We start from the raw sequence: 26,101 nt of genomic DNA, 5'->3' as shown, positions 1-26,101 counted from the left end.
TTGTGGTAAGCATATGTTGACACAAATATTTATATCGAATTTTGCCAGGCAGGATGCATGTTCTATCCAATCTTGTTAACCCTATCATCTTAATAAACAAAATCTATGTGTCAACATTGGATTTTTCAGGTAAGTAGTGATTATTTTAACTTTATATTTGAGTAAAGACTTTTTTTTTTTAAGATGGTAAAAAAAAAAAAAAAAAACCAACAAAAAAACAACAGTGCAATTTCCCAGAAGGAAACCAGATGTTTAAGTTTTTGTCTCAAAAATGATGTTAGCATTGATCTAAAAAAAAAAAAAAAGACCACTATCATTTGTAAGCTTAAGTTTCATTTCTCTTTACTCCTGAGATTTGTACCACAATAATCCGTGGCAATGTTCACTTGTCCTAATGGGAGAAACCAGGATAACCTGATTTTTGAACAAAGGAAAAATTTCAATTCAGAATAGGGATTGTTGTGATGTTAGCAAAATTCAGGAGTGGAGATAATGATGCCTTTGATCCTTTTGCAAGTTACTTAAGAGCAGATTTTGTAGCATATAATAGAGCTTGGGAAGCTTCGAGAAGAAAAATGATTAAAAACTTTCTTTCCATCTCTGTCTGCCACAAAAACACCTTTCAAGACATAAATATTTTTCATTTTCCAAATAAATATTTTGTCCAGCATTTGACATGGTGTAACAAACATGTCTGTTTATGGGCTTGCTGATTTGACCTGTTCTATCACATCTCTAGAACTGGGCTCTGCGAGCACACCCTTCCCTTGATCTATTACAAGAGAGCTTGCCACATCACGGAGTCTAGACAGTGGCTTTTCTGTCTTGCCTTCCTCTCAAATGTCCCATTCACCATAAAGCACGGTTGATTTGCTATTTTTATTTCGTAAGATTTCCTGAGTTTGCTAACAGTTGAGCACCAAGATATTTAACTTTGAATAGTTTTCTATAGCCTTGACCTAAAATGAGGGTAAAAATACCACACACACACACACACACACACACACACACACAGTTTCAGGATGAAAATGGAACTATTCCTAATACTATAGGCTATTATCCCTCAGGCATACCAAACAACAGGCTTGGATTTTTTGATATCGGGCCTTGAGCCTTTTGAAATGGAATGGTAAGCACCTATTTAAAGAGATTTACTTATCTTAGTCACATCCCATAATACTTGGCTGGTGTCACAGCTGAACCTTGAAAACATTAAAGAACGTTTGCCAACAGGGTACATCTGAGTCTGTCGAGGCCAGGAAAAGTGAGTTTGTCAAGATGGAGGCTGTGGCTGTGGAAGCATTTCCCTTCACTCGAAAGCCTAAGCAGTGAACAGAACTGACTTCCCAGGACCCCATCACCTCCTTCCCAGCTGGAAACACACGGGAGATCAGTACTGACTCCTGATCACGGGGCACAGGACGGAACTTTCAAGGCCTCCATGTTTAGTCCTTAGACTTCAGGGAAGACCACAGTGACACTCAGTCAGCCCAGGGAACTCTGAACCTTTGCCTGAAGACTTCCGGAGAGCACAACACACTCTCTAGGGAAAATTTGCTTGCTCTCTCTCTCTCTCACTCTCCCTCTCTCTCTCTCTCTCTAGAGTGTCACAGTTTATCTGCCATCATCACATGTTCCTAACAATCCTATGTAGTAGTTATCCTTATCCCCCACTTTATGGAAGAATTTAAATATATATATATATATATATATATATAGAGAGAGAGAGAGAGAGAGAGAGAGAGAGAGAAAGCGTGTGTGCGTGCGCGCACACGAGCAAATTTGCCCAAAGAGTTGTGACATATTTGGGACACTACACCCCTGTCCATCACCTGTGTCGCAGACAACTCCTCTGAGTCGGCCCCTGTTGTGGTGTCTGTTGCAGTTTTCTCATTGTCCTCACAACTCTTGTTGCTGAGCAGCCTGAAAGTAATATACAGCTGTCACTCCTTACCTCTACATACGTCATCCTGCATCCCCCCAAGTGAAAATTTCTTATAGAACTACAGACCATTGTTGCACCTGGGGAAATCAACAATTCCCTAATGCCATCTGATACCCAGTCCATGTCGGAAGTTGATTGGTTGTCTGTTATGGATAGAGTTGTGTTCCCTTAAAATTCATAGGTTCGAGTCCTACCCTCCCCAACCGTATCTCAGAATGTGATGCATTTACAGATGGGGTTTTCAAAAAGGTAATTAAATTAAAATGAAATCATTCAGGTGGGCCCTCATCCAATATGGCTTCTATTCTTGTAAAAAGGAAATCTGGATGAGCGTACATGGGGAGAAGGCAACCACCTACAAGCTAAGATCAGAATAAAACCAATCCTGCCAGCACCCTGATCTTGGACTTCTAGCCTTCAGACTGTGAGAAATAAATTTCTGTTGGTTTAAGCCACTGAGTCTATGGTAATTTAAGGTAGCCTTAACAGGTTAAATTACTATCCTAAGATGATCTTATAGTTTTTTGATCTATGACTCAATCAAGTTTCACTCATTAGATCTGGTTGTTGTGGAAAGTTTTTTAAAAGTTATTTGTTTATTTTAGAGAGAGAGAGAGCATGAGGAGGGGAGGGCCAGAGGGAGGGAGAGAGTCCTAAGCAGACTCCATGCTGAGCACGGCCCCATGCAAGGTTTGATCTTATGACCTGGACCCAAACCAAGAACTGGTCACTCACGTTGGAAAGGAGCTCATTCATTCTCTGTAACAACTCTGTGAGATGGGCACTGCTTTCTCTTTATAGGATGCGACAGGGAGGCAAACTGAGGTCCAAGAGTTGGGGGTATGGGGAAGGAGGGAGGGTTTCCTTGCAGTGGTGTGTTTGGGGCACAGGGCAGGACTCAAGGACAAGGAGCAGAGATGGGTAAAGTAGGACGGCATCAGCAAGTCCAGCTCTTCCAGTCCACCTGGAGCACAGGGCAGTGATGGGAGAGAGGGCTGGAAGGAGAGGCAAAGCTCTTATCTCAGGGGCTGAGGGTTGGAGTGAAAAATCTATAATGCATTCTGCAGACACAGGCTATCACCACAGGACTTCACACTGGTATCAAAGCCTCCTAGGCGCTGTTGGCTGTGGAAAATAGATCTGCCCGACTCTTCTGGTAAGAGCTCTTGTATTAGATCAGTGGTTCTTAAACTTTTCTCAGGATCCCTTTTACAGCTTTAAAATCTCCTGAGGAACCCAAAGAGCTCTTGATGATGTGCTTATGAATTCTAATATTTATTATATTGGAAACTAAACCCGAGCAATTTTCAAAATATGTATTAATTTATTTAAAAATAATATTCATAATCCCATTACATGTTGATATAAATTATATTTCAATGGAACATAAAAATTCTTAAACCAAAAACATTTAGTGGGAAGACTGGCATTGTTTTATAGTCGTCTAAGTGTCTGGATTGTCTGGCTTTATAGAAAGAAGAGAGATGGCTTCTCATATCTACCTTAGCATTCAATATATTGTGATACACTATGACTTGTACTCCCCGGAGAACTTCAAGGGATCCTTGTGAGAGAAAGGAGCAAAAAGGCAAACGATGTTTTAGTGCTATTATAAAAATAGTTTGACCCTGGGAACCCCATGAAAGGGCCTTAGGGACCCACATGTGAACCATAAACCATACTTTGAATACTATTAATCTAGAACCTAATGATTCTAGGGGACGGGGAGTACGGGAACTTTGGCGAAAACCAAAAACCTATAATGTCCTGATAATGGTTTTTACTAAGCAGTACTAAAAATGGTGCCTATACCATTGGGACACCTGGGACACCTGGACACCTGGGTGGCTCATTTGATTAAGTGTCTGCCTTCAGCTCAGGTTATGATCCCAGAGTCCTGGGATCAAGTCTGACATCAGGCTCCTTGCTCAGTGGAAGCCTACTTCTTCCTCTGCCTGCTATTCTCCCTGCTTGTGCGTGGGCTTTCTCTCTCCGACAAATAAAATTTTTAAAAATTTAAAAAATTTTAAAAATTAAAAAAAAAAAAAAAGAAAGAAATGGTGCCTACAGGGGTACCTGGGTGGCTGGGTTGGTTAAGCATCCAGCTCTTCGTTTCTGCTCAGGTCATGATCTCATGGGTCATGAGATGGAGCCCTGTGTTGGGTTCCATGCTCAGCGAGGAGTATGTTGGAGATTCTCTCCCTCCACCCCTCCCCCCACTCACATGTGTGCTTGCGTGTACAAGCATGCGTTCTCTAATAAATCAATCTTAAAAAAAATATAAGGGTGCCTACATCCTTACATAGTACTATCAAAAGATGGCGCTGTCATTGACCCCAACAGCATAAGCTCTCACAAAATGATATAATATCCCCCTGTCCCTACCACCACCAAGGTAATTTAACTTACAAAATAGAGGGGAAAACCTTCCCATCTGTCTTCCTCTTTCTGGCTGCACCTGTGCGGCTCAAGTCACCATTACATCAAATGTGACTTCAGTGTCACTTGATGAATTACACCAGAGTGAGGTTTGGGGTAAAAAGAAGTGAAACTGTAAGAACGTGTCCCTGACACACAGGATCCCTAACAAACGACAGAAGCGGCCTCAGCAAGCTTCCTCGGTCACTTCCTACTGAGCAACAACAGAAAAAGATTCTAGTGAAGACTCCGTATCTACTGGACACAGAAGGAAATGACAGCTCCTCTCTGACAGACGGGCCAAGCCAATGCCCCTGACTGGGTCCACTGCTTAGAAAAAAGTCTGCTCCTTTGTTCTTCTGTCCCCCAAAAGACACTTCTACACTTCGAGGCATTTGGGAGGCATTAAAACAAATAATTGTGGCTTTCTTATTTCGATTGAAGGGAAAAGTCTCCAATTTTCCATGGTGAGAAAACACCATGCGAGCCCCCAATAACACACCTGCTGGGAATAACTCCCTTTAGCAAAACCTATCTGGAGGGGACAAGAGAGGGGTTCCTGCTGACTCTACACTCCGGTGAGGAGAGCTGGGGTGTGGGTGGGTGTCTGTGGAATCCCTCTGAGGAATATATACCTCACTGTTTCTTCCTGAAGGTGGCTCCCTGGTCTGGCTCAAGCCCCCCACTTAAGAAGTGTGGCACAGTGGGGAAGAGTCTTGAGGAAATTCTGCCTGAGTAACTCCGATACCAAAAATTGCCTCATGATTGGCGGGGTGAGCCGAGGAGACAGGATCTGGGTAAGGGCTCTACCAAGCTGCCCTCTAACACTGGAACTCAGCCTCATGTCTCCAGTTATTTTAATTTTTGCAAATTTCCAAGAAGTCTGTCACCCAGAAGTCTTCCCCTTTGTTACTGTAGTTAGCCTAACCAACTATTCTTTACCTTTGGGCTAAAATTCCCACTCACCATATGGTAGCTAGGATTGTGCCTTACAGGTAATAAACACTCATATACCATTTTTGCTTTCAATGAGATTTGCTAATTTTACAGAAGTATCCTTTTGATACCCCGTATGATATTCTCACAAAGCTCTTTGCTTCCTTCCACCCAGTGTAGTGTGAGGTGCTGGCTAGAGGTGGACAGACTCCTCAGAGGAGGGGATTATGTGAGGGACACGTCAGGGAAACAGAGGCTCTAGCGTGAGTTGGACTCAGATGTGTGTCTCTCATCTACAGCTCAGAGTCAATGGCACTAACACCACATCGCTGGCCACAGATGGCAAGGAGCCCAGCATGGTAAGGTCAAAGACCTGCCTCCACAGTGACGTGTAAGGTGTTCAAGTCACAAGACAGAGAGCGAAATAGAAAATAGGCATCGGGAAGTAAGGAGGACAAGGTGTGGAGCATAAATGATGACAGGTGGATAGTTTGATAGCATTCCTAATCAGATATTTCAAACAGGCCATTCTTAGTTCCAGTTAGTGACCACTACCACTGCCTCGGTTCATGGTATTTCCCAGTTTTCAAACTGTGCTCTCATCTTGTTTCAATGGATCAGCGCAACAAACCCCTGCATGGCTCGGTGGACCCATTTTACAAAGAAGGAAGCTGAGGTTCCTTCCCCCAACAAGGCAGGAGTTCCGGCGTCCTGCCCTTCTGGAACAAAGCCTCCTTGCCCCAAGGCTAGACACCCACTAAATGCCATCATGACAGGTGATATTGGAGGACTATTTGTCGGGTACCACTCCAACCCCACCACAAGGCTTCACTCAATTACTCTTTGCAGGCTCCCCTGGGTTGTGTTACTACTGCATATCACAAGGAGAAAACAGAGGCACAGAAATGAAATTCTTGGAAATTTGATCTGAGAAAGCAAAGTCAAGGGTCTTCTCCTTATGGAGGCAGGATAAATTGCCCAAATTTATTTACTTCCTCTGACTACCACTTTTAACATTGACAAATGAGCTTTACACTAAGAAAAAGAGCCCTCTTTGCCCAATCCTGTCACCCTGCCTTACTTTTCTTCATTGTCCTGATAGCATTTGATGTTTACTTGTTTGTATCTGTCTTCTGCAGAGAATGCAAACTCCGAGGGGGCAGATCCTCAGCCCCATTCACCCCTGTACCCACACAACAGAGGAATGGCGCCTGGCCCGGAGCAGGCACACAGATATTTACTGAATGAACACACACACACACACACTCATCATTATAGCAGAAGTCTAGACAACCTCAGAAAAATAGCCAAGTCAGTCAAAAAGATCTGGCAATTTAAAAGACAAGCAAAGTAGAACACACAATTGGCTCTGTACACCCTCACTTGGATGAAATGGCTGTGGAAAGCCCAGTGGTCACAGAGGGAGTGACGGTGTTTACACAGAGCCCTTCCCCACTTGCACAAATACTGAAGGGGTCTGGAGGGACAAAGGACAGACCAGGCAGCGGCAGCAAACTCCTGTGGGATCGGAACCTGCCCCGTCTGGCTTGGGTATGGCCAGGAGTGGGCAGAGCAGAGGGGCAACTGAGTCAGGGTGTCTTCCTGCCACGAGAACGTGGTCTGGCTGCCCCATATCTGGGGCTACCTGCCAACGGCCAGACAAGGATTTTGAGGAGTACAGGTTTGGAATGACTTTTAATGACCCAACCTGAACCAGTGTTTTTCCTTCCCTTCCCATACATAAAAATCTCCTTTCAGACTTGAAAAGTCAGCAGAAATTGTAAAAACACACACAAGAAACTGTAAAAGTAAACTCAAAGGCAAAGAAAAATCAACAAACATCACAAAAACATAAAGTTGATAATGATTGTGTGAGTGTGTCCAAATGAAGCATGGCATTTATACACAAGATGTGGGGGCATCAATGTTAGTGTTAATGCTACAAACCACGCTCCTTAACTCAAAAAACATCTTTTGGGAAAAAGAAATCAGTTGATGCCAAAAACTGCAAGCAGTCCAAGCAGCAGATGGGTCCTCCTCTACAAGTTCTGTCATCCTACCTAGAACTCAGAGCTGGTTTTCATGACTCGCTACTCTGAGAAGAAAGTGGTGGTATTTGGAGCCTGGGTCTCTGAGCAGCTGTGGGCAGCAAAAAGTGGGAGGGAGGGTGAAAAAAAAAAAAAAACACCAACATTTCTTCTTTCAAGTCTGAGGAGAGAAAGCGTCTAGAAGCAGGCATTCTATTTTCTTTAACCCTCCATCTGTCCCATGAAAGCCTCCCTTGGCTCCTCAAAGTTCCCTGCTCTCAGTCTCCCTTCCCACTTAACTATCTGCTCCCTTAACATGGAGGTTCTCAGGGGCATTAGGAATAAAGCAGTTCACATTGAATTAATTCCAATGAAAATGTGTCAGAAATAGGCCTATTTTTACAATCTTCTATTGCCTTCCAGGGGTGTATGAATTCTGAGGGTCTTTTACGAGCTGGGTGATAGGTATGAGCCAATGCAAGGGCAGAAAAAGCTGTCTGCAAGGATGGAAGAGAGGAGAATATGCAAGAATGTGAGACACTTTGTGGGGGTCCGGGGTGGGGGAGGGGGTGGGCGGCAGGAGTGTGTGGAGGTGAGATCTGTTAAAGCAAGCAGGAGTGTGAAGGAATTCTGGGCATGGAACAGAGGTGACCTTTGAACCCATCCCACCCACAAGTCTTTAACCACACGAATCTCTCAACAGGTAGAAATTTGAGAAAAGTCATCACCTGAGTCAGATTGTCTAAGTCTCAGTCTCCAAAGCAAGTCTAAACTGTGTTTTTGCCTTCCATAGTTTCTTCCCTTTGATTTCTGAATTGGTAGGTTTTTCACAAATTTGATGCTCCCTCCTCTTCCTCTGCAGTTACTACCACCCTTTCCCCTAAGTAAAAAGCCTAGGGTAACTAATGGGGAAAATTCTAGCAGTGGCTGGGCAGAGGTTGCACCCCCCCTCCCCATATGGACCTGAATTGCCCTTAGGAATTTAGAGATCATTTTTGTTTAGCACGCTCCACACCTGAAGGGAAATCACGGCTGCTTTTCAAAATGTTTCGTCAGGTTCCAAACTGCCCAGATGTCCACTTCAGCTGGGAGAGGGGGCGCTTTCCTCACCACTCTTCCTTAGCAGCTCCCAAGAGCCCAGTGTTGAACTTCAGGAAAGTTGTGAGGCCACGGTTCAAGGCAGCAGTAAAAACAAATCATATAAACTTAAAATGAAACAAGTTGTACTAAAAACAAAGATATAATGCCCCAAACTCATCCTTTCTTAATTATTTTACTGCCTTTTTACTTCTTTATTTTGAGGTGATCGACATCTATTTTCTCTGTATGGTAGAAACCCTTCATTAACGGTGGGCTAGTGTCCCTTTCTGTCCCAGTCTGCATTCAATGACGTCACATCCATAGCAGGGAAGTAGCCACAGTGGGTATATTTAGGCCTTGGAAGTCGGCAAACACGACAGATCTGGGCTTGATCTGTTCTCTTCATGTCAAGAAAGCGCTCAAGGGGACGTTCATAATATGGAATTAAAACACGAAAGGCTTTTACGAAAAGCTGTTACACTGTATAATAGCACAAAAATGTGGAAAAGTCATCGAGCTTCCAATCCAGCGGAGAGAGGAGTCACCCGCCTCACTGGTGAGTGAGTGAAACTCTGACACACTTCTTCATCGTTTCACTTTTGTCTTATTAATGTGAAATAAAATAACAATATTCACATCGAGACTATATTTGCTTATTAGCAGGTGGCTTGCAAAGGTAGAAGACTGGCCAACGTTAACAGAAGTGTTCTGTCAAAATCATTTTGCATTTGTATTTTTATTTGCAAAGTATGTGCACTGTACACACTTTATCGTGTATACACACACACACACAGACACACACAGCCCCCCACACCGACCCCAAGGAGCTGTTAAACATTTACCAGCACACACACAATATTTGCTTTCTATCCTTCTGGGCTTGGATATATCCCCTCACCCCTTAAGACGGGTTCCCACACCCCGGGCCCTCCACAAAACAATGCTTGCTGATATGCCCATCAATGAGCTGTAATCATTTGTCTGTCAAAGGACCTCAGAGAATGGAAGGAAATCCTTCGCCTTCATAGGGCCTGGGGAGCGCTCTGTGCTCCTCTCCTAAGCCCACTCACGCCCTTTGTTTGCTACTTACAACAGCATCACCATTCTTAACTTTCTTGGGCAGCTTGGAAAGAGACAAAACCCTCTATAGCAGACCAAAAACCTTCCCTGAATTCTTCAGGAAACTTTGCCAAGGACACTTGCCAAGGACTCCTTGACATCAACAGATAGGCTTCTGAAAATCCCAGCCATTTGAGCAGCTTAGCCATTTTTAAAGCACAAGTTTATCTTGCCACACTGGTAATTAACTAGTTAATTACTTCTCATCGATTGACTTCTAAATCTCAGTAGGACATCAAGTTTGATTTTGGAATTCCAACAGAAGACAATCTCATTGACTCAACTGGAAAATAAAAGTGCTGCTTTAGCAAAAACTTTTCAGAAAGGAAGTCTCTTCATTCTTCTCTGGGCCACAGTGCAAACAAGTGTGATGAAAGTGATTGCTGTTTCTCAAACTCAGCGGAGCATAAATGGATTCTATAATCTTCACCAGAAGACTGCCACCACAGCAATGTTTTTTTTTTTTTTAACTTAACAAACCCTCCAACTCAGGATACCCTGTAACAAAGGACTTCCTGCAATTCTCTGGGGATATGCAATAGTAGAAAAGTCACAGAATCTACATTTCTGAAAATATACAACTGAACTTGACTGCCCTTCTTCAAATTTCCCCTCTTGGCAAAAATCTGTACCATCTGTGTTCTCGATTTTCTGATTTTCTTTCTAATCCTCTCAGTGATGTTGAAATCCTCCCACCCTCAATGTAGGTCTTAATTCTGGAAGTTCAGCATGGTTTCTTTTCTATCACAGTGGATTGAGAATGTTGAAGATTAATCAATTCATTCCAAATGTGGAGTCTTTCGAGCAAGGTGTCTGATTAGTCTGGCTCTTGGACAGAAAAACAAGTTCGTACAAGACATTAAGCAGATGGAAGCAAGCAGACCATATCAGTTGTCAGGTGTTTCCTGATGTCACCATGAATGACTGACATCCCATGGTGACTAGCATCTTTAGCAGCCTTCTTTCCCAGAGAAACCGCTTCTGACTCTTAGTAAACGACCTTTGCCAAAATGAAGAGTTCATTGGAAATGCCCAGTTGTTAACCAAACACTAGACTCTAATATTTATTTGTACTTAAGTAGGGCATCTTGCCAGCAGGTAAATATTTTAGACACGGTTCTGGCTTTTAGAGAAGATAGCTCAGTTGTCGGTCAAGTATTTTAGTGGCGACCGTGAGCCACGGCTTGGCGAGGTGCTGGAGCCGTGGACTTTGGTGACTCTGGCCATGGGTACTCCTTCCCTCTGGAATGCCACACCTTGCAAATGTCACCTTCCTTTTCTCTTAGCAGCTGAGTTGTACCCCCACTAGTCACTCTTTTCTTCTACAATAATGCAGTCCTCAATTTTAACTGGCCATAGGGCTGCCCGGGCTTAAGATGGTATCTTTCAGTGCAACAAGATAGAAGGAGCTCCAGTCCCTAGGAGCAGATAGCTACCTACTGGCCTTGGACTTACTCAGACATGTGTCCCCCTCTTCCACCCGCACTGGCAGTTGAATACAATCTCAACCCATACACTGAGTACACAATGAGCAGGAGGTCTGGAGTTGGGCCTTTGGGCACTGATCCCAGTGGTGTCCTTGATTAGCTAGGTGTTTGGACCAGACATCCAACTATTAGGACAACCATTTCTTTCTCTTCAAAATGGGAGCAATTGTCCGCAAAGTGCTTGTGAGCATGAAATGAATAAATGTGTGCCAATCCTCTGGAGTCCTGCCTGGGCTGGGAAGTGCTCAGTCAATGTTAGCTATCACGTCCATTGCCACCTCCACCCCCATGCCCATCCCTCCAGGGTATGCTATTCCTTGCTATAACAGGAGGCAAAGGGGAATCAGAAGGCAAAACTTCATCCCCATCACACAAGTCCTTTGCACTGCCTTACTTCCCCCCCCATGCCCGCTCCCCAGATGCCCTGTCCCTTCCCGTCTTCTTACTGCTTATTTAGAATTTCCACTCTACTCCTCCTAAGCAGCAGACTTTGCCCACTGTAATCCCTCTTCTTTCGGATTCTTTTCACAGTGAATTCTAGCCTCTGTGAATTTCCATCTGTATAGTTTCCCTGTTGTGAGAATTTAAATATTTGCATATTACAAAATTTCCACTAATATTTGGAAAAGAGGAGAGTTGCAATGGAGAAGGAAGAAAATAAAGCAGATGCTGGCTCTCAGAGGGTGAAATTGGCCAATCGAGAGCAAACAGAAGACTCTGGATCGTACTGGGGGTTGGTGTGAGAGGAGGGGCCACAGACACAGAATGCAAAAGAGGGCTCACAAGTTTACGTCTGGTAAAGCTATCAGAGCTGGATCTAACACTCTGAACCTCTCAGTGCTGTGGAGAGAGATTGAGCTACGCAGAGACTGTAGGTGATACAAAGCCTTGTTCACCTCAAATACCAAGCTAATCTGCCTCAGAGCAAGGCACAATCTTGGAAATTGAGGGAAGCTCTTCCAAATCATGAAACTGAGGAAGCATGTCCATGTATTAGATGAGTGATGGAGAGGAAAAACTGACCTTGTATCTAAGCTCATTAAGAGAACTGATTTGCCGACATGTCATTGACAAGACCGGTTGTGTCCCCAAATTCATGAGGGAGCCCAGTGTGCTTGAAAATAATCTTCCTCAGATAGCAATCTATAGTGTAACCTAGTCATTCATTCAAGAAAGCCCAAAATCTATTTTCATGCAACTATTTTTCCCTAGTGTTTACTCAAAAGAAAATGTAGAACTCTGAGGATGTCTTTCAATCTCATTGTCAGCAGTAAAAGCTCTTCAAAGTCACCCCTGAAAGGGCAGTGAAGTGCCCAGAAGTGAAAGTACAACACTGATTTCCTATTCTGCAAGAGACCCCAGAAAAAGTAAGAAACGCTAAAGGACCAACCTGAATAGGAGAGAGAGAAAGTCTGGATGGAGGGGCTCAAGTCCTGGGGAAAAGCCCTGCTGAGGGCCACCTTCCACTCAGTAGTCCCCTGACCCCAGTCAACCCTTGGGGGCCTTCCTCTCTCTCCTGGGGACTCTTGCCTTGGAGACTGCCAACAACAGTGGCTTCATGATAAGGGAAAGAATTCGATTATTCATTAAACAGTTGCTAAAGGCCAAGCACCATGTCACAGTTTATCTGCCATCACCACATGGTCCTCACAATCCTATGTAGTAGTTATCCTTATCCCCCACTTTATGGAAGAAGAAACAGCAGGTAAGTAGCACAGTTCATGTTCAAGGACAGTCCATTCAGCTTGAGAAGTGTGAACAAGGTTATCTTCATTCCCTGTTCAAGACGGTGAAAAGAGATAGAATTTCACATCCTCTGAGGCAAGAGTAGCAGGTTCAAAGATGGCCCGTCCCAACTGAGAACTCATTAAAGACACCGGTGCTAGTTCTACAAGTGTGTAAACAAGACAGAATTATGCCTCAGCTACCTTATGAGTGAAGTGGGCTTTCTTTCATTAGCCCAAGATTGCAATCACGGTGTATAATCTTTTAATGGAGTTGTCTTCCAAAAATAAAATTCAAGAATACAACTTAACCACTCATGCAGTTCAATACTGCTGTGGCTGTTGGGTACTTTAGTGGGATGTGGCAGCAAATAAAACAGGCAGAAAAACACCACTGCTCCAACAGGGCAATTTGAGTACAGATGGAGAAAGAACATATTAAGGAACTGCAGCTATTTTTAGTAGGTATATTAATTAATTGATGGCTATTCTGGAAAAGTTTTCTTATCCATTGGAAATATATATTGAGATATTTCTGAGTAAAACAACACGATATCTGGGATTTGCTTTCATTGCTACCGAGCCGAAGGTTCACGGGGAAAGAGATGAAACAAGACTGGCAATTATAATTGTTCAGTCTGCAAGATGGGTACATGGGGGTTCATCATACTATTTTCTCTACTCGCGTGTATTTGGAAATTTCTTTAATTAGAAGAGAGATTCCTCCCTGAGGAGCTCAGAAAAATAAAGAGTAACTTACAATGTGTCAATCAGACAGAAAGATGTCCTATGCAGGAAAAATAAAGAAAGGAAGGGAGGAGGGAAATGCTGAGAAGAGGGCAGATAAATAAAATATTTCTAAATGCATGTAATATTTTATATATATATATATATATATATACGAATTAATAAGACATGGATGAGTTGATAATCCATATGAGGCCAAGGCATTAATATGCATGAAGCTGATTAACATGGTAATTAAAGGACATCTGGTATCTGAGACAAAAGAGAGCAATTTGGGTTTTCCAAAAGATGTCGGTTTTAAAGAAATGCTAATGATTTCTAGCATTTACTCGCATTTTCTGGATGCTAGAAGTAGGCTTTGCAAGCAAGCATGAGATAGAATGACCCAGATCTGATCCTCAGCCTAAGCCTGGGGGCTAGTGCTGTTTCCCTTGTCTGTGAAGTGCTGCCCCTCGGCTAGGAAAGACAGATTGCTTGTCAACTTGTCTAAAGTCATGCCAACTCTGAGTGGGGAACCCCATGTGGAACCAGGTAGTCCATCTCCAGAACCTAGACATTTAAGCATCGTACCACATTGCCTGTTTTGATGGGTATATAGCATTGGATAATGGGGTAAACCAGTAGACCCAGATGTCAAGCAATGACTTGGTATTTTTTGAGTGTGCACCATGTGAGATTTTATTTGGTTCTGGGGGCACCGTGGAGGAGTGGGGCAGGGTGTGGGGAAGCAACCTGGGTGAAGTCAAGGGCAGATATGGGAGAACAGCCAAGAGTAAAGCTTTCTGGGTAAGATGGCGCTAGAGGGCAGACAATTGGCCCAGGGGGGCTGCCTAAGGAAATGTCCTTGGAAGCCCAGGAACAGGAGCATAGGAATGGAAAAAGTGGAATCATAGGGCAGGTTCTCACCATTTCTACTCCTAAGTATTCACCTACCCACTCACCCGCATCCACACACACCACCTTCGGCTGCTGATCTCGTTCTAGAATGGGGACTAACAGTATCAGATAACCAGAACCTACCTTTCTTAGAGGCCAGAGATGGCAATGGTGATGTAGATTTATTCGAAAATGTATAAGCTTCTGTGTCAGGCACTGTTCTAAAACATTGGAAATAGAATGAAAACAACACAAAGCCTCTCTTCTCATGAAGAACAGATAAGAAACAAATACATCCTTTGTTAGGTGTTGATAAATGCCAAGAATAAAAATGAAGTAGGGTAGGAAGGATACTGCAAGGTGCGGGGGTTCCTAGTTTCTAAAGCATGATGAGGAAGACTTCTTTGATAAGGGGATACTTGAGCAGGGAACTGCAAACAGAAAGACAGTAAGGCTTTGATATCCAGGGAAGAATTTTCCAGGCCGAGGTCACAAAAACACTCTGAGGCTGGGGCTTGTTTGGCGTATGTGGGAACTACAAAGGGCGAGTGAGCCAAGGCAGAGTGAGTGTGTGGGTAAGAGCAGGAGATGGGATCAGAGAGAAAGATGGGAGGAAGGGCCAACTGGGGAGGGTCTCCGAGTCTATTTCACAGATTTCTTTTGACTCTGAGTTGGGAAACCATGAGGGGCATTTGCATTAGCCAACCTATGGACAGGATCGCTTTGGCTGCTGTGTAGAAAAGAAATAGTAGAGACCATGGACCTAAGCAGGGAGACCTGTTAAGAACCTATTGCACTAATCCGGGGACAGAGGGCAAAGGAGTTGGACCCAGTGGGAGCAGTGAAGTCCATGAGAAGTAAGATTCTGGATGTTTTGGATGTAGAGGCCGTGGAGTATGCCTATCCTACTGGACCTGAGACCGGGGGAGTGTGACCAGAGCAATGCTAAAGGTTCTCTGTCTGGGACTTTTATCTCTGCCTTAAGTTCTACCATCAACCCTTCCTTTGGGTTAAGCCATTACAAGGTGCCCCTATGACAAGGTATTCACTGGCCAAATTTGTATTCTAGATACATCAGTCAGTGATGGCTCAAGAATTATTTGAACCGTCTAAGCAAGAGGTAAGTGTCTAATAGGACGGGATGGGAGCATGGATAAGTGAATGTGGATCGAGAGCTGTTCAGGAAGTCACTGCTAACTGACTGGACAAGGCAGGAGAGCGAAGGAAATGGCTTGCCGTGACCAGTGAGTTACAGCACTATTAACTAAGAATTGGAAAAGGAGGGAAAAAAACAACCCCAGGAAGTTGGAAGTGGGTCTGGAAAGAGAGATTATGAGTCTGATTCTGGGTGGGTGACTTTGAATCAATTGTGCAAAAGCCAACATATAAATCCCAGGAGGCATGCAAATAAGTGGGAGGCTTGGACAAGCCCACTGCAGTTTTTCTCTTGATTTCTTTTGAAACACAGTAAGGCCTCCCTACCTGAGCCAGAAAATTTAAATCAGAATATTCTAGAAGAAATTTCATTTTATTATTTCCTAATAGGCCAGTCACTAAAACGAGGCTATCAGAATCCATTCCCTTCTAACATGACGGGATCATTCGAAGACCTATCTTAGTAAGTTAAATTGGCAAATAACAAATAATAACAAATAATCCTTGCCCCCCTTAAAATAACACGAAACAATGTGATTAAGTCATATTGGGTTTGTTTTTATTTTCCAGTAAGAGTGCTAAATTTTGAATATGAGAATAACAAATACAGACTTCTCAAACTTGTTTTTACAAGTCTAATCTCAAAGTTGGTAAACTAGAATTAAGGTTTTCATCCCAAAACCACACATTTAACATTGAACATCCGACTTCTCGATCCCACTTTATAGTGGAAATCAAGAGCCGGACCAAACTTGAAGTCGAACAATTCATGAAAGGTCAAGAGCGCCTACTGACCATGCTCTCCGTAGGGGGAATTCCAGGATGAATACGACATAATCTCTACGCCCCCAGGAAATTCACGACCTACCAGAAGGTCTGAGGTGCCCTCCCCCAGCATTAGGAAGCATGTTTACAGAGCTGGCATAGGGTAATATCCTGTCTGGAAACGCAGATTCATCACTCAACTGCTGGAACATTAGAGACTTCTTACCACTACAATTTCTCTGATAGTTGTTTCTGTTCCAGAATAAACACTGCTGAGCTCCCAAGTACACTATAAACTGGTGAAAGACAGGCAATGGACCTACATATTTATAGAGTACCACATTTACTGCAGACCTAGGCAACTTTCAAACCAATAACTACCGGATGCCTGTTGCAGAAAATCATTTGAATACACTTTCCTTAAAAAAAAAAAACAAAAAACCTTCATGCAGCGTTAAATCAGAGAACCTCCACATTTCTCCAGTGGGTTTCCCGCCTCCTTTCATTTTCTTTTCTTTTGCTCTCTTTTCCTTCCTTATCCTCCTCCTCCTTCAAGTATTTCACTGCCTACTCAGAATTTCCTTTTTTCCATCAATTTGTAAAAACAAAGATTTTTGCCCAAATTTCTTGATGCTCCTTTCAACCAGTAGAAGAAAAAGTATTTTGTTCAAATCTTTGCTGTCAAGGAGCTCACAGTTTAGTGAGGGAAGGCAGACCAACTAAATGGTTATCGAAAATACCACGCCGGAAGTACGAGAAATGAGATAATGAGGGTGCTAAGGAGACGGAAGGAAGGGGGTACTTGGCTGTGAAGGGGTTGAGGGGGAGGTGAGGTGATCGGTCATGGCTTCACAGAGAGCACCAGCCATGTGCTGCTCTGGGGTCCCCACCCAGGGGAGCTGAAAAAGAGAGGGCAACGGAACTGAAGATGGGGACTGGTAAGCAGGAGGGTCAAAACAAGTAACAGTAGCCAAGCTGCTTCCTAATTGCCATAAATTCCTTCTCCTTGAGATGTACCGTCTTGGCTGGCACTGCACCCCAAATGTTCTTCCCTCAGATCTTCTCAGGGTCACTTGTTACGTAAGGCTCAGCTCAACGTAACCAGCTCGGAGAGGCCCTTTAGGCCCGCAGGCAAAGACAGCACCGCACCCCTGAGGCATTTTTCCTATATTCTTTTCTTTACAGCACTCGTCACAAAGAGTTTTCCCTTCATTCCAGATCTGGTCTGTTTTGTTCAACATATCCCCAGAATTTAGGAAATTATCTTTGTTGAATAAACTAATTCTCATCGGAATGTTCGAGTATAATGAATCTCATGTCTCTATTATAGTAAAACAAACCCCAAAAATGTGTTGTTCTTCCCTCTGTCATACCACTGACTTTTGCTTCGGTCATTGTCATGTTGGTCTGTTGTTCCAGGGTCTAGTAGTGGGAATAAAACTACAGGGTGACACCCAGCAAACACAGTAAAAGAGCCTCTATTTAGCGAGGGCTTATTATTTACAAGGCACTGCACACACACTGCACGTTTAAATCTCGTAACACCTTCATTATACGGTTTTATCCCCATTACTGAAGGCATTTTCTAGTAACTTCTAAAAGACATGTAAAGTGCCCAGTTCCAGGCTATTCCCCCGTCTCAACTCTGAGGATTCAAACCCGAGAAAAACAAGTTAATCTTCTCCATGCACACCATTTTCCCCATAATTAGCGCCCCAGAAAGAGTGTTTGAACGAGTACCACAATAAGGAAGCAAAGAGAGCAAGCGAGTATGATATTTGATTGCATCTTGGAGTATCAAATACGAATCTTCTCATCGGTATATGGTATACAGTTCCTGAATGTTTGCCAAGCATGTTTATTGCATATATCAGTAATCCAAAACCAAGGGGACTTTCAGGCTAGCTGTTGCTAGCTCTTATGTCTTTAGGTGCTACAGACAGATATTTTCTTCTTCACTGACATAAGAAAGTAAAAACAAATACCTGTTAGCTTCCTGTTTGAAATTTCTTGAACTACAGCGCTAGATTAAATAGTATCACCTCTCGATATGTAGACCATAAAGCGAAATAAATCTCTTTTTGCTCCTCGGGGGAATTCTGGATTTTGAAAGGCATTGCTATTGTGAGGCTTGTGACAAATCGATTTTTAGAACCATGATATTCGCTTTCATAGCAGAGTAACTACTAAAAAGAAATAACAAAAAAAAAATGAGTGCTCTATAATGATGGCACTTTCTGGAAGTCATCTGGATTGTAAGTTGCTAGAGGTAATATCTTGTGACAGGGTACACCAGGGGCCACAGGTTTCCCTGGACCACAAGACATTATTTTCACATTACTTTCCTTACCATTTTAGCTTCAAGATCAGATATCATTAAATATTGTGATTAAATGGCATTCCTTAGAGCTTAACCCAAACAACTGTTAAAGGAGAGAGGGGAAAATAAGCATTTATCTCATATACACAGGGAAGAATAGTGGAAAAATGCCAAGACCACCAAGATTTTGCTCCATAACAATATTCCAGAAGCTTCCAAACATTTCCCCAAGCACTTTCTAGACACAGCCAATCCCAGGCAGCCCATGCACGTGCCCATTTTCCATCTGTCTCCTGCCCACATCATCACCCTTAGTGCCTCTCCCCCATTATTCCTCGGCACTCTCCAAAAAGTCTGATCTATGATGGCAAAGGCATAAGGTAATAGAACGCTTTTCCTAAAACAAAACAAAACAAAAAAAAACCCCTAACTTCTAGAGTCTACGTCTCTTTTATGCTCTGCTATCCCCCGCTAGGTAATCCTACATTCCTGGGTCTGACTCTTAGGCTCCATAATTCGTGTGTTTAGTCGATTCACATTTTAAGAGGCATGAGACAGCTGGATATTTAGACTGTAAGCTGTTTCAGACCAGCTACCGTACCCTCCTTTGAGGCGGCGATAATATTTTAGCACAACACAGATGCTTAACCTAATAACAGGTTTACATGGTTTAAAGGGAACAAACACAGGATGGTATATTTATGCTCCAGATTACAGTTTTCCCTCTCGCCCAGCATGTCGGAGAAGCACAGATGGTAGTGTTTGAGGACCGTGTGTAATCACACAGCCCCGGGAAGCTGAACTCTGTGATGGCCTCAGTTCAGTGCCCCCACACCTTCCTCGTGGCCTCACGTCTCCCTGCTTTGCCCCGCCACCCCAGCCAGCTTTCTAGTCACAGACTGGGGCAGCCTTAAATCATCCCAAGGCTGGGCTGGTTCATGTGCATCCCTGGAATGCATACGAATGACCTTTCCTTTGCATCTACTTGTTTGCGAGGACTCGATTTCAGCTAGAGTTGGTATGGACTCTGAAGACCTCCTAAAACCCAAGGACTTCCATTGAGGAAGGTAGAGGAAGGAAGAGGAAAAGGTCTGCACTTTGTTTCCTACTTGGACAAGCAGTGACTGCTCTTCCTGGTCAGGCGGAGCATGGAAGGGGACTTTACTGGGGCTGCAGTGGACCACTGGAAGAGGGGAGGGCCCAAAGGGACAGACCCAAGGAAGGCACTATGCTCAGGAGAAGAGCATGCCACTGAGTGCTATGGATTTGGGTATGAATTTCATACCAAAACAGCTTGAAAGCACAATTTTATGACAGCTAGAAATAGCCAAGGATTGTCAAAGCTCCATTCAGAAATCATCCATTCAGAAACCAAGGAGTTAAAAGAATCTTGGACAGATGGAGGGAGCTGGACAAGGAAAGAGAGACAGGAAGAGTCCACACTAGGTGCAGAAAAAGACCTTGACGAGTGAGGACTCAGAGTTAGAGAGTGATCAGAAAGAAAAGACTTCAGCAGCATTTTACTCTCTGAACGGGGTGGAGGGTGGGGAAATACAGGAAGAGAACATTCCTTGGAGTGTGAAAACCTGGAGATTTGCCAGAGGAGAAAAGGGGGCTGATTCTAAACGGAGCCCCTTCCACTTCATTATCAGAAAGGACCTACTTGGTCAGAGCAATGATTAGCCTCTTGGGAGACAGAGGAGAGAAAGAGTATTTATATTGAATTAACTCTAGAAAACTGAAGGACATAAGCGCCAGCTAATATCTTCATTGCCCCTAGAAAGGCATTTATGTTTATTAATCCCTGCAGACAGCTGCCAAAAGGAATTATCCAGCTGCAGAAGCCACTCGACTTCACTCCTACCCAACGTATGTGTAGGTCAATTCCACGTAGACAGGATTCTCTAATACAATTTGTTCATTTAAAGGATCAAAGTGGAAGTTTTAAACTATTTTAAAAACAGATCAGCTCACAAAAGTCTGAGGTGTCTCACAATGTCTTACTTTACTATAGTCTTTATCTTTGATGGATCCAAGTCATCCTTTCAGAGTATGAAACAGAAGAGAGAAACTCAGAATGTAAACCAGTGGCTCCAATCTTGTATGCAACCATAGAGCATCCCTAATGTATCCCATGAATAGTTACTTAGCAACAAATATCAATACATATCAAATATCAATACATGTCTTTGATGTTAAGATGTACATTTTTCACAACTTAGGGATGTATCTTATACGAGAGGGTTGTCAATTTTATTGACACTATTTGCTTTTAGTGGGACCTTAAAAGATGGTGTCTTTCACAAGTATCTTGGATTTGATGAGACGGGAACTCACCATTATCATTCAAGTCACAGTTCACACATTACCTTCTCTGAGAGGCTTCCTGGAGCCCCAGTCTAAGGTGGCCCACCCAACACTCTGATTCCTCTCCCTTGGTATCCTATCTCCATGGAGACCACATCTCTCATGTTCACCACTATGCCCAGAACTGGATCAAGCATCATCCTAGACATAGTAAGTTCTGAATGGAATGAAGGGAAGTTACCATTTATTGAGCAATTACTACATGTCAGACCCTGAACTAAATGCTTTATGGAGGCAAATCTCATTTAATCCTAGCGATTTAGAGGTCATTCTTATTATCTACTCTAAAGATGGGACAGCAGATGGTAGCTTAAGTGGAGAAGCCAGGACTAGACCTCAGCACAACCTCATTTCAAAAACCAGATCTGTAGGCACCATGCTATTCTGTGCATCACACACAAAGCCTGGAAATACTTCTGTGCATGTCCAGAGCTATATGGGAAGATTGCTAAAGCTACAGACTCCCACCATTAAAAAGTAATATTTGTCTACTGGGGATCATCACATCCCTCTGTCCTTCCAAGTGCTTCAAGTATAAGGTCCTGTGTTAATAAAGAAGTACATGTGTCTCATCTCTGCCTAATAAGATGAGGAGAGGCTCCATGGTATGTGTGCTGCTGAAGCAAGCACGAGGAGAGTCTCTATGGAAGGGATGTATATTTCAACTTTGAATGGAAGGGTTCTACCTTCGATGAGAGACAGCATAGCCCACTAGGGCTCTGTGAGTTACCTGGACTGATAGGGACAGAGAGTATACATGGGAGGTGCTAGAAGAAAAGTAAATACAAGGGCCTTGGGTGCCATGCTGGGGGGCTTGATCTTCATTTCATAGGATCAGTACTCTTCATCAACAACCCATTTCAGTGTGGGCTTTTCTCCATCTCAGCCAAAATTCTCTTCCATTCAGCACCCAACTCAAGGGAAAATATTGAAATTTGGCATGTCCATTCTCACGTCAATTGATGGCCATGTGAACAGACTTCTAAGGCTAGTGTAAAGAGAAAATCGAGAATGACTGGAAAAAGAATGACAACAGAGATTTGATTCTAAGTCCATTTCTACTGAGCCACCTTAGAGCCAATTACATTTGTTACTTTGGGTTTCTGCAGAAATACTGACGGATACCACAAAAATAGCCTATTTCATTTAGGACAGAGGTGACAAACTACGGCTACAGGTCAAGGCCAACCTGCAGCCACTTTTATGTGGCAGTCAAGGAAAGGTCGATTTTTATATTTTTAAAGGACTATAAACAGACAACACTCCCCTCTCCAACACAAAGAGTATGTGGCATAGGCATACAGGTACCAGAAAATACTTACTATCTGGCTCTTTATGGAAAAAAATTTACTATCTAGAACTTATCATCCTCCTCCATCTCTGTTCTGACACAGGTCATCTGAATTAGTGTCTAATGTGATGAGACATTTAGAGAATTAGACCCATTTACCATCCCAGAAATGAAAGCCAATTCAATGGTATGATAATTTATTGCTCTAGGAATCCCTCTTATGAGAATTCTAAATTTTTAGCCAATTGTTAGACTCACACCCATTTCAGCTTTGCCTTTGATATTTTAAGAAGATGTCCTCCTTACACTCAAAGGCTTGCTAGATTTTGGCCAACTGCTGTAACGGTTTTACCTTTCCTCGTGCTGGTGGTAAGTGGCTTCAGAAGGCCCTGCAGCCGCCTGGTTATTAAAGTTTACCAAAACAACTTTCTTAATTAAAGACCCGTGAAAACCCTGACTCTCCTCCCATCAGGTTAGTACATCAAGCGGGTGTAGCTGCAGTCTTTTTCAAAACTTAACCTTGCATGCTTCAAGTTGATTTTTCCTCCAGGATTATATGGGATGAGAAAAGGAAGAAGAAGGTTATGGGTTTTCAGATCCATGAATGTAACACCCTTTAGCTTTCCATCAAACAGTAATTCAATATTTACCAGAAGAAGATGTTTAGGCTTGGAAATTTCTACTTGCTTCTACCTCATCAGAAAAACATTTTTGGGGGGTACCCATGTGTATACAGTTTGAGAAGATAGCAAAGTATGACTCAAACATGAAAACTATTCTAGATAGACTGTCAACTCCTGGTCCCTGGGAGAGGAATCACCCAGGCATACTGGAAGTTCTACAGCATCCAGGTAACCTGTGGCCCTGTCGTCCTACAAACAGACCTGCCACCACCACCCCCAGTAGGAGGATTAGCTACACTTCTATTATCTTTGCTAAAATATCTGTTGCTTTTCATCAGCATGAGCAATGAAAAGCTGAATGTGGAGTCTTAATTACTTGAAAGCTGGCTCTCTAATCATAAGTTCTACTTGGCACAGATGCCCATGACTCTGACTGCCCAAATGGTTTGGTGTCAGCTTTTTCGTTTTATTAAGATTGATGGAGGCTGTGATGAAACATTAGTAGTTGAGATGCCTGCCACCTGCAAGTGCTCGGCTGCTTACAGTCTTTTTCGAGAAAATGTTTCCATTTCCATACCTGCCTGCATATGTGACCATTTTGTTTTAGGAACCATGTTTTTCCGAAGACAAAAGAGACAAGCTCCTGAAAGAATGAACCATTGCATTTAATAAAACATATATCCCGATGCCGCCATCATTTCTAGATAATACAATCTGGGGCAAAGACAAGTGAACCTGGTTTAAATCACAGTTCTGCTAGTAGAGAGCTTTGCAACCTCCAGAAAAAACACTCCTGGGGCTTGGTTTATCAACAATAATCACCTTTAAAGCATACAATGTGGCAAACACTTACAATGGATTCTGGCATGAATAATCATCAATGCTCAGCGTGACTCCCCAGGGGAGAGTCATTATTTCCTAAATTCAGAGGAAGAAATGAGTAAAGGCGAGATAATTCAGACAGTGACCACCTATAATTGTTACATTTTCCTGGTTATAAAATAATCTACGTCTAAATAATTTCCTTAGCAGGGTCAAGGTCTCAGCTAATGAGCTGTGGAGAGGCAAATTTCATTCACAGGTCAGTTTGTTCCAGGACACTTGGTTCTCCCCTACTCGTGCTTTCCAAAACCTTTAAGATGTAGGGACTCACCTAGATCATCCAGGATCCATTCTAGCCTTAACATTCCACGCATCTAAACATCCCTGCAGAAGGATTAAAAGATGATCATTGCTTGAAAGACCAACCACTAGCAATGAAAACAGGAGGGAGAAGCCTGCAAAAAGTGGATTGCAACTGTTAAGAATCAGAGCACAGGGACACCTGGGTGGCTCAGTCGGTTAAGAGTCTGCCTTGGGCTCAGGTCATGATCCTGGGGTCCTGGGATGGAGGATGGAGACCTGCGCCTTGGGCTCTCTGCTCAACAGGGAGCCTGCTTCCCCCTCTCCCTCTCCCTCCTTCTGCCTACTGCTCTCTCTCTGTCAAATAAATAAATAAAAATCTTAAAAAAAAAAAAAAAGATTCAGAGCCTAGATCCAGAAATTGCTTTTAGTTTCCTAAGAGCTCAAAAGACAGGGCTACTCAAGCTTTTCCCATATGTATATGTCAGGCTACGAACCATTAAATCTTAATTAAATCACTCAAAAATCACATCCTCAGAGGAGAACAAAAGAGTATGGGTTATTCTTGGTTTTGAAAAATGACATTGCTGCTTCCTATTGATTTGTTTCAAAGTAACTGCTTTATCTCTTTGAAGCACAGACTGAGTCTCCCAGGGAAATAGTTAAGCTTGTATCTGGTAGCATCACCCATATTCAAGTCACTACAAGAAGTGGTGCCCATAGCAAAGATGGAGATGAGCAGGGAAAACCCATCAGGGAAAGCATGAATCCGTCACGGATCGGACTGCCAGATGATTTTCTCACTTTGCCCCTCAACCGAGAGCTTCGGAACGCATGTAGGATGGAAAGGGAACGTCAGGCTGTGGATGACCTACTAGGGATGAGGTCAGCAAGAGGGGACAACTCTGGGGACATATCTTCAAGTGGTTTAGTGGCCTCCGCAGGGGCCTCAAATAGGACAAAAAGGAAAGTGAAGAATTAGGAATCCAGATTCAAAGACAGGAAAGGATCATATGTCAAACCATCCCTTTTTAAGGGTTGAATTTTGTCACCCAAATAAATATCACTGGAGGGTGGGGGAAGGCGGGTGAGCATGAAGCTTGAGAAACTATCTGGTTCCTGTAGATCACTTTGTCATTGGGTTAAAGCCAAGGGCACCAGAGGTGGAATGGCCCGCTCAGGTCTCCAAGTTAGAAAAGTTTTTTTATTCCCCGGACATGACGGGCTTGGAAATGTTTTAACAGCATCTAATCAAAGTCCAAAGCCTATAGATTCTTTAAAAGTCAGCCAACTCCAGAAACTGAGAAGCCAGAAGAAGCTGATTTTCACACTTGATAACTATTTTCATAGCATTTACACGACCTCTCTAGGCCTGGAATTCGGTGAGATGACAAATTTGACCTGAGTCAACATTCTGGACTCCTCTTGGTTTAAATACGAAACGCAAGGTAGCTCGGTATCCACCTCGCACCCCACCCCCCAACGCCCCCACCCCCCAACACACACACCCAGCTCCGCATAGACGCCTGCTGGAAACAGCTTTTCCCCGGGACTCCCACTCAGTGATTTCAGAAATCTGTGCAGTAGCCCGGGCCACCTGAGGGCGGTACAAACGGAGCGTTAAGGACCAGAACTTAACACAAGACTGGCTCTACAAACAAGACTCCACGGCGCGCTTAAAAAAGTCATCCATCTCATTGCTTCCAAGGAACCGAAAGAAATTTAACAGCTTAACTTCTCCCGGTTAGAACCTCCTTAGGCTTCTGGTTTCGGAAACAGACTCTCAACAGAGGACACAAAGAGGGCCCTGGGCTTCGGGCATCCAGCGCAGACCCTGTCGAGGCTAGGAGGTCCGCAGCGTCCCAGCGGACCAGGTGCTGCCATTTACCCCCATTACGGACGAGCCACCTCAACCCCCCACTCCCAGGGAGCTTATTTGCAGAGCCGGGACACCAAGGCAGGGGTCCCCCCAGCCATAGGCAGAGCCCCGGCCTCCTCCTCCCACCGCAGTTCGCCGGTCCTGAGAGGCCAGGCGCCGGGACCGGTGTTGGGGAGTTGACCTCGGATGTCTGGCAATCGAGTCCCGTTTTCGGACGATC

At 43.5% G+C, this 26,101-nt stretch overlaps 1 protein-coding gene across 1 annotated transcript in view; it reads right to left on the bottom strand.

Annotated features, from left to right (window-relative positions):
- The window catches only part of PLEKHG1 (pleckstrin homology and RhoGEF domain containing G1), a 218,483-nt gene extending 192,626 nt beyond the window's left edge, over positions 1-25,857 (bottom strand). Inside the window, exon 1 of the mRNA XM_032836355.1 lies at positions 25,511-25,857. Coding sequence (XP_032692246.1) covers positions 25,511-25,522 — 12 coding nt within the window. The 5' untranslated portion in view covers positions 25,523-25,857. The remainder of the gene's footprint in view (positions 1-25,510) is intronic.
- Between the last annotated feature and the right edge of the window lie 244 nt (positions 25,858-26,101).

The sequence above is a fragment of the Lontra canadensis genome, unplaced genomic scaffold, assembly GCF_010015895.1.
Source record: "Lontra canadensis isolate GAN:19392208 unplaced genomic scaffold, GSC_riverotter_1.0 scaffold92, whole genome shotgun sequence".
Taxonomy (NCBI): domain Eukaryota; kingdom Metazoa; phylum Chordata; class Mammalia; order Carnivora; family Mustelidae; genus Lontra; species Lontra canadensis.
This window is presented reverse-complemented; position numbering and strand designations above follow the sequence as displayed.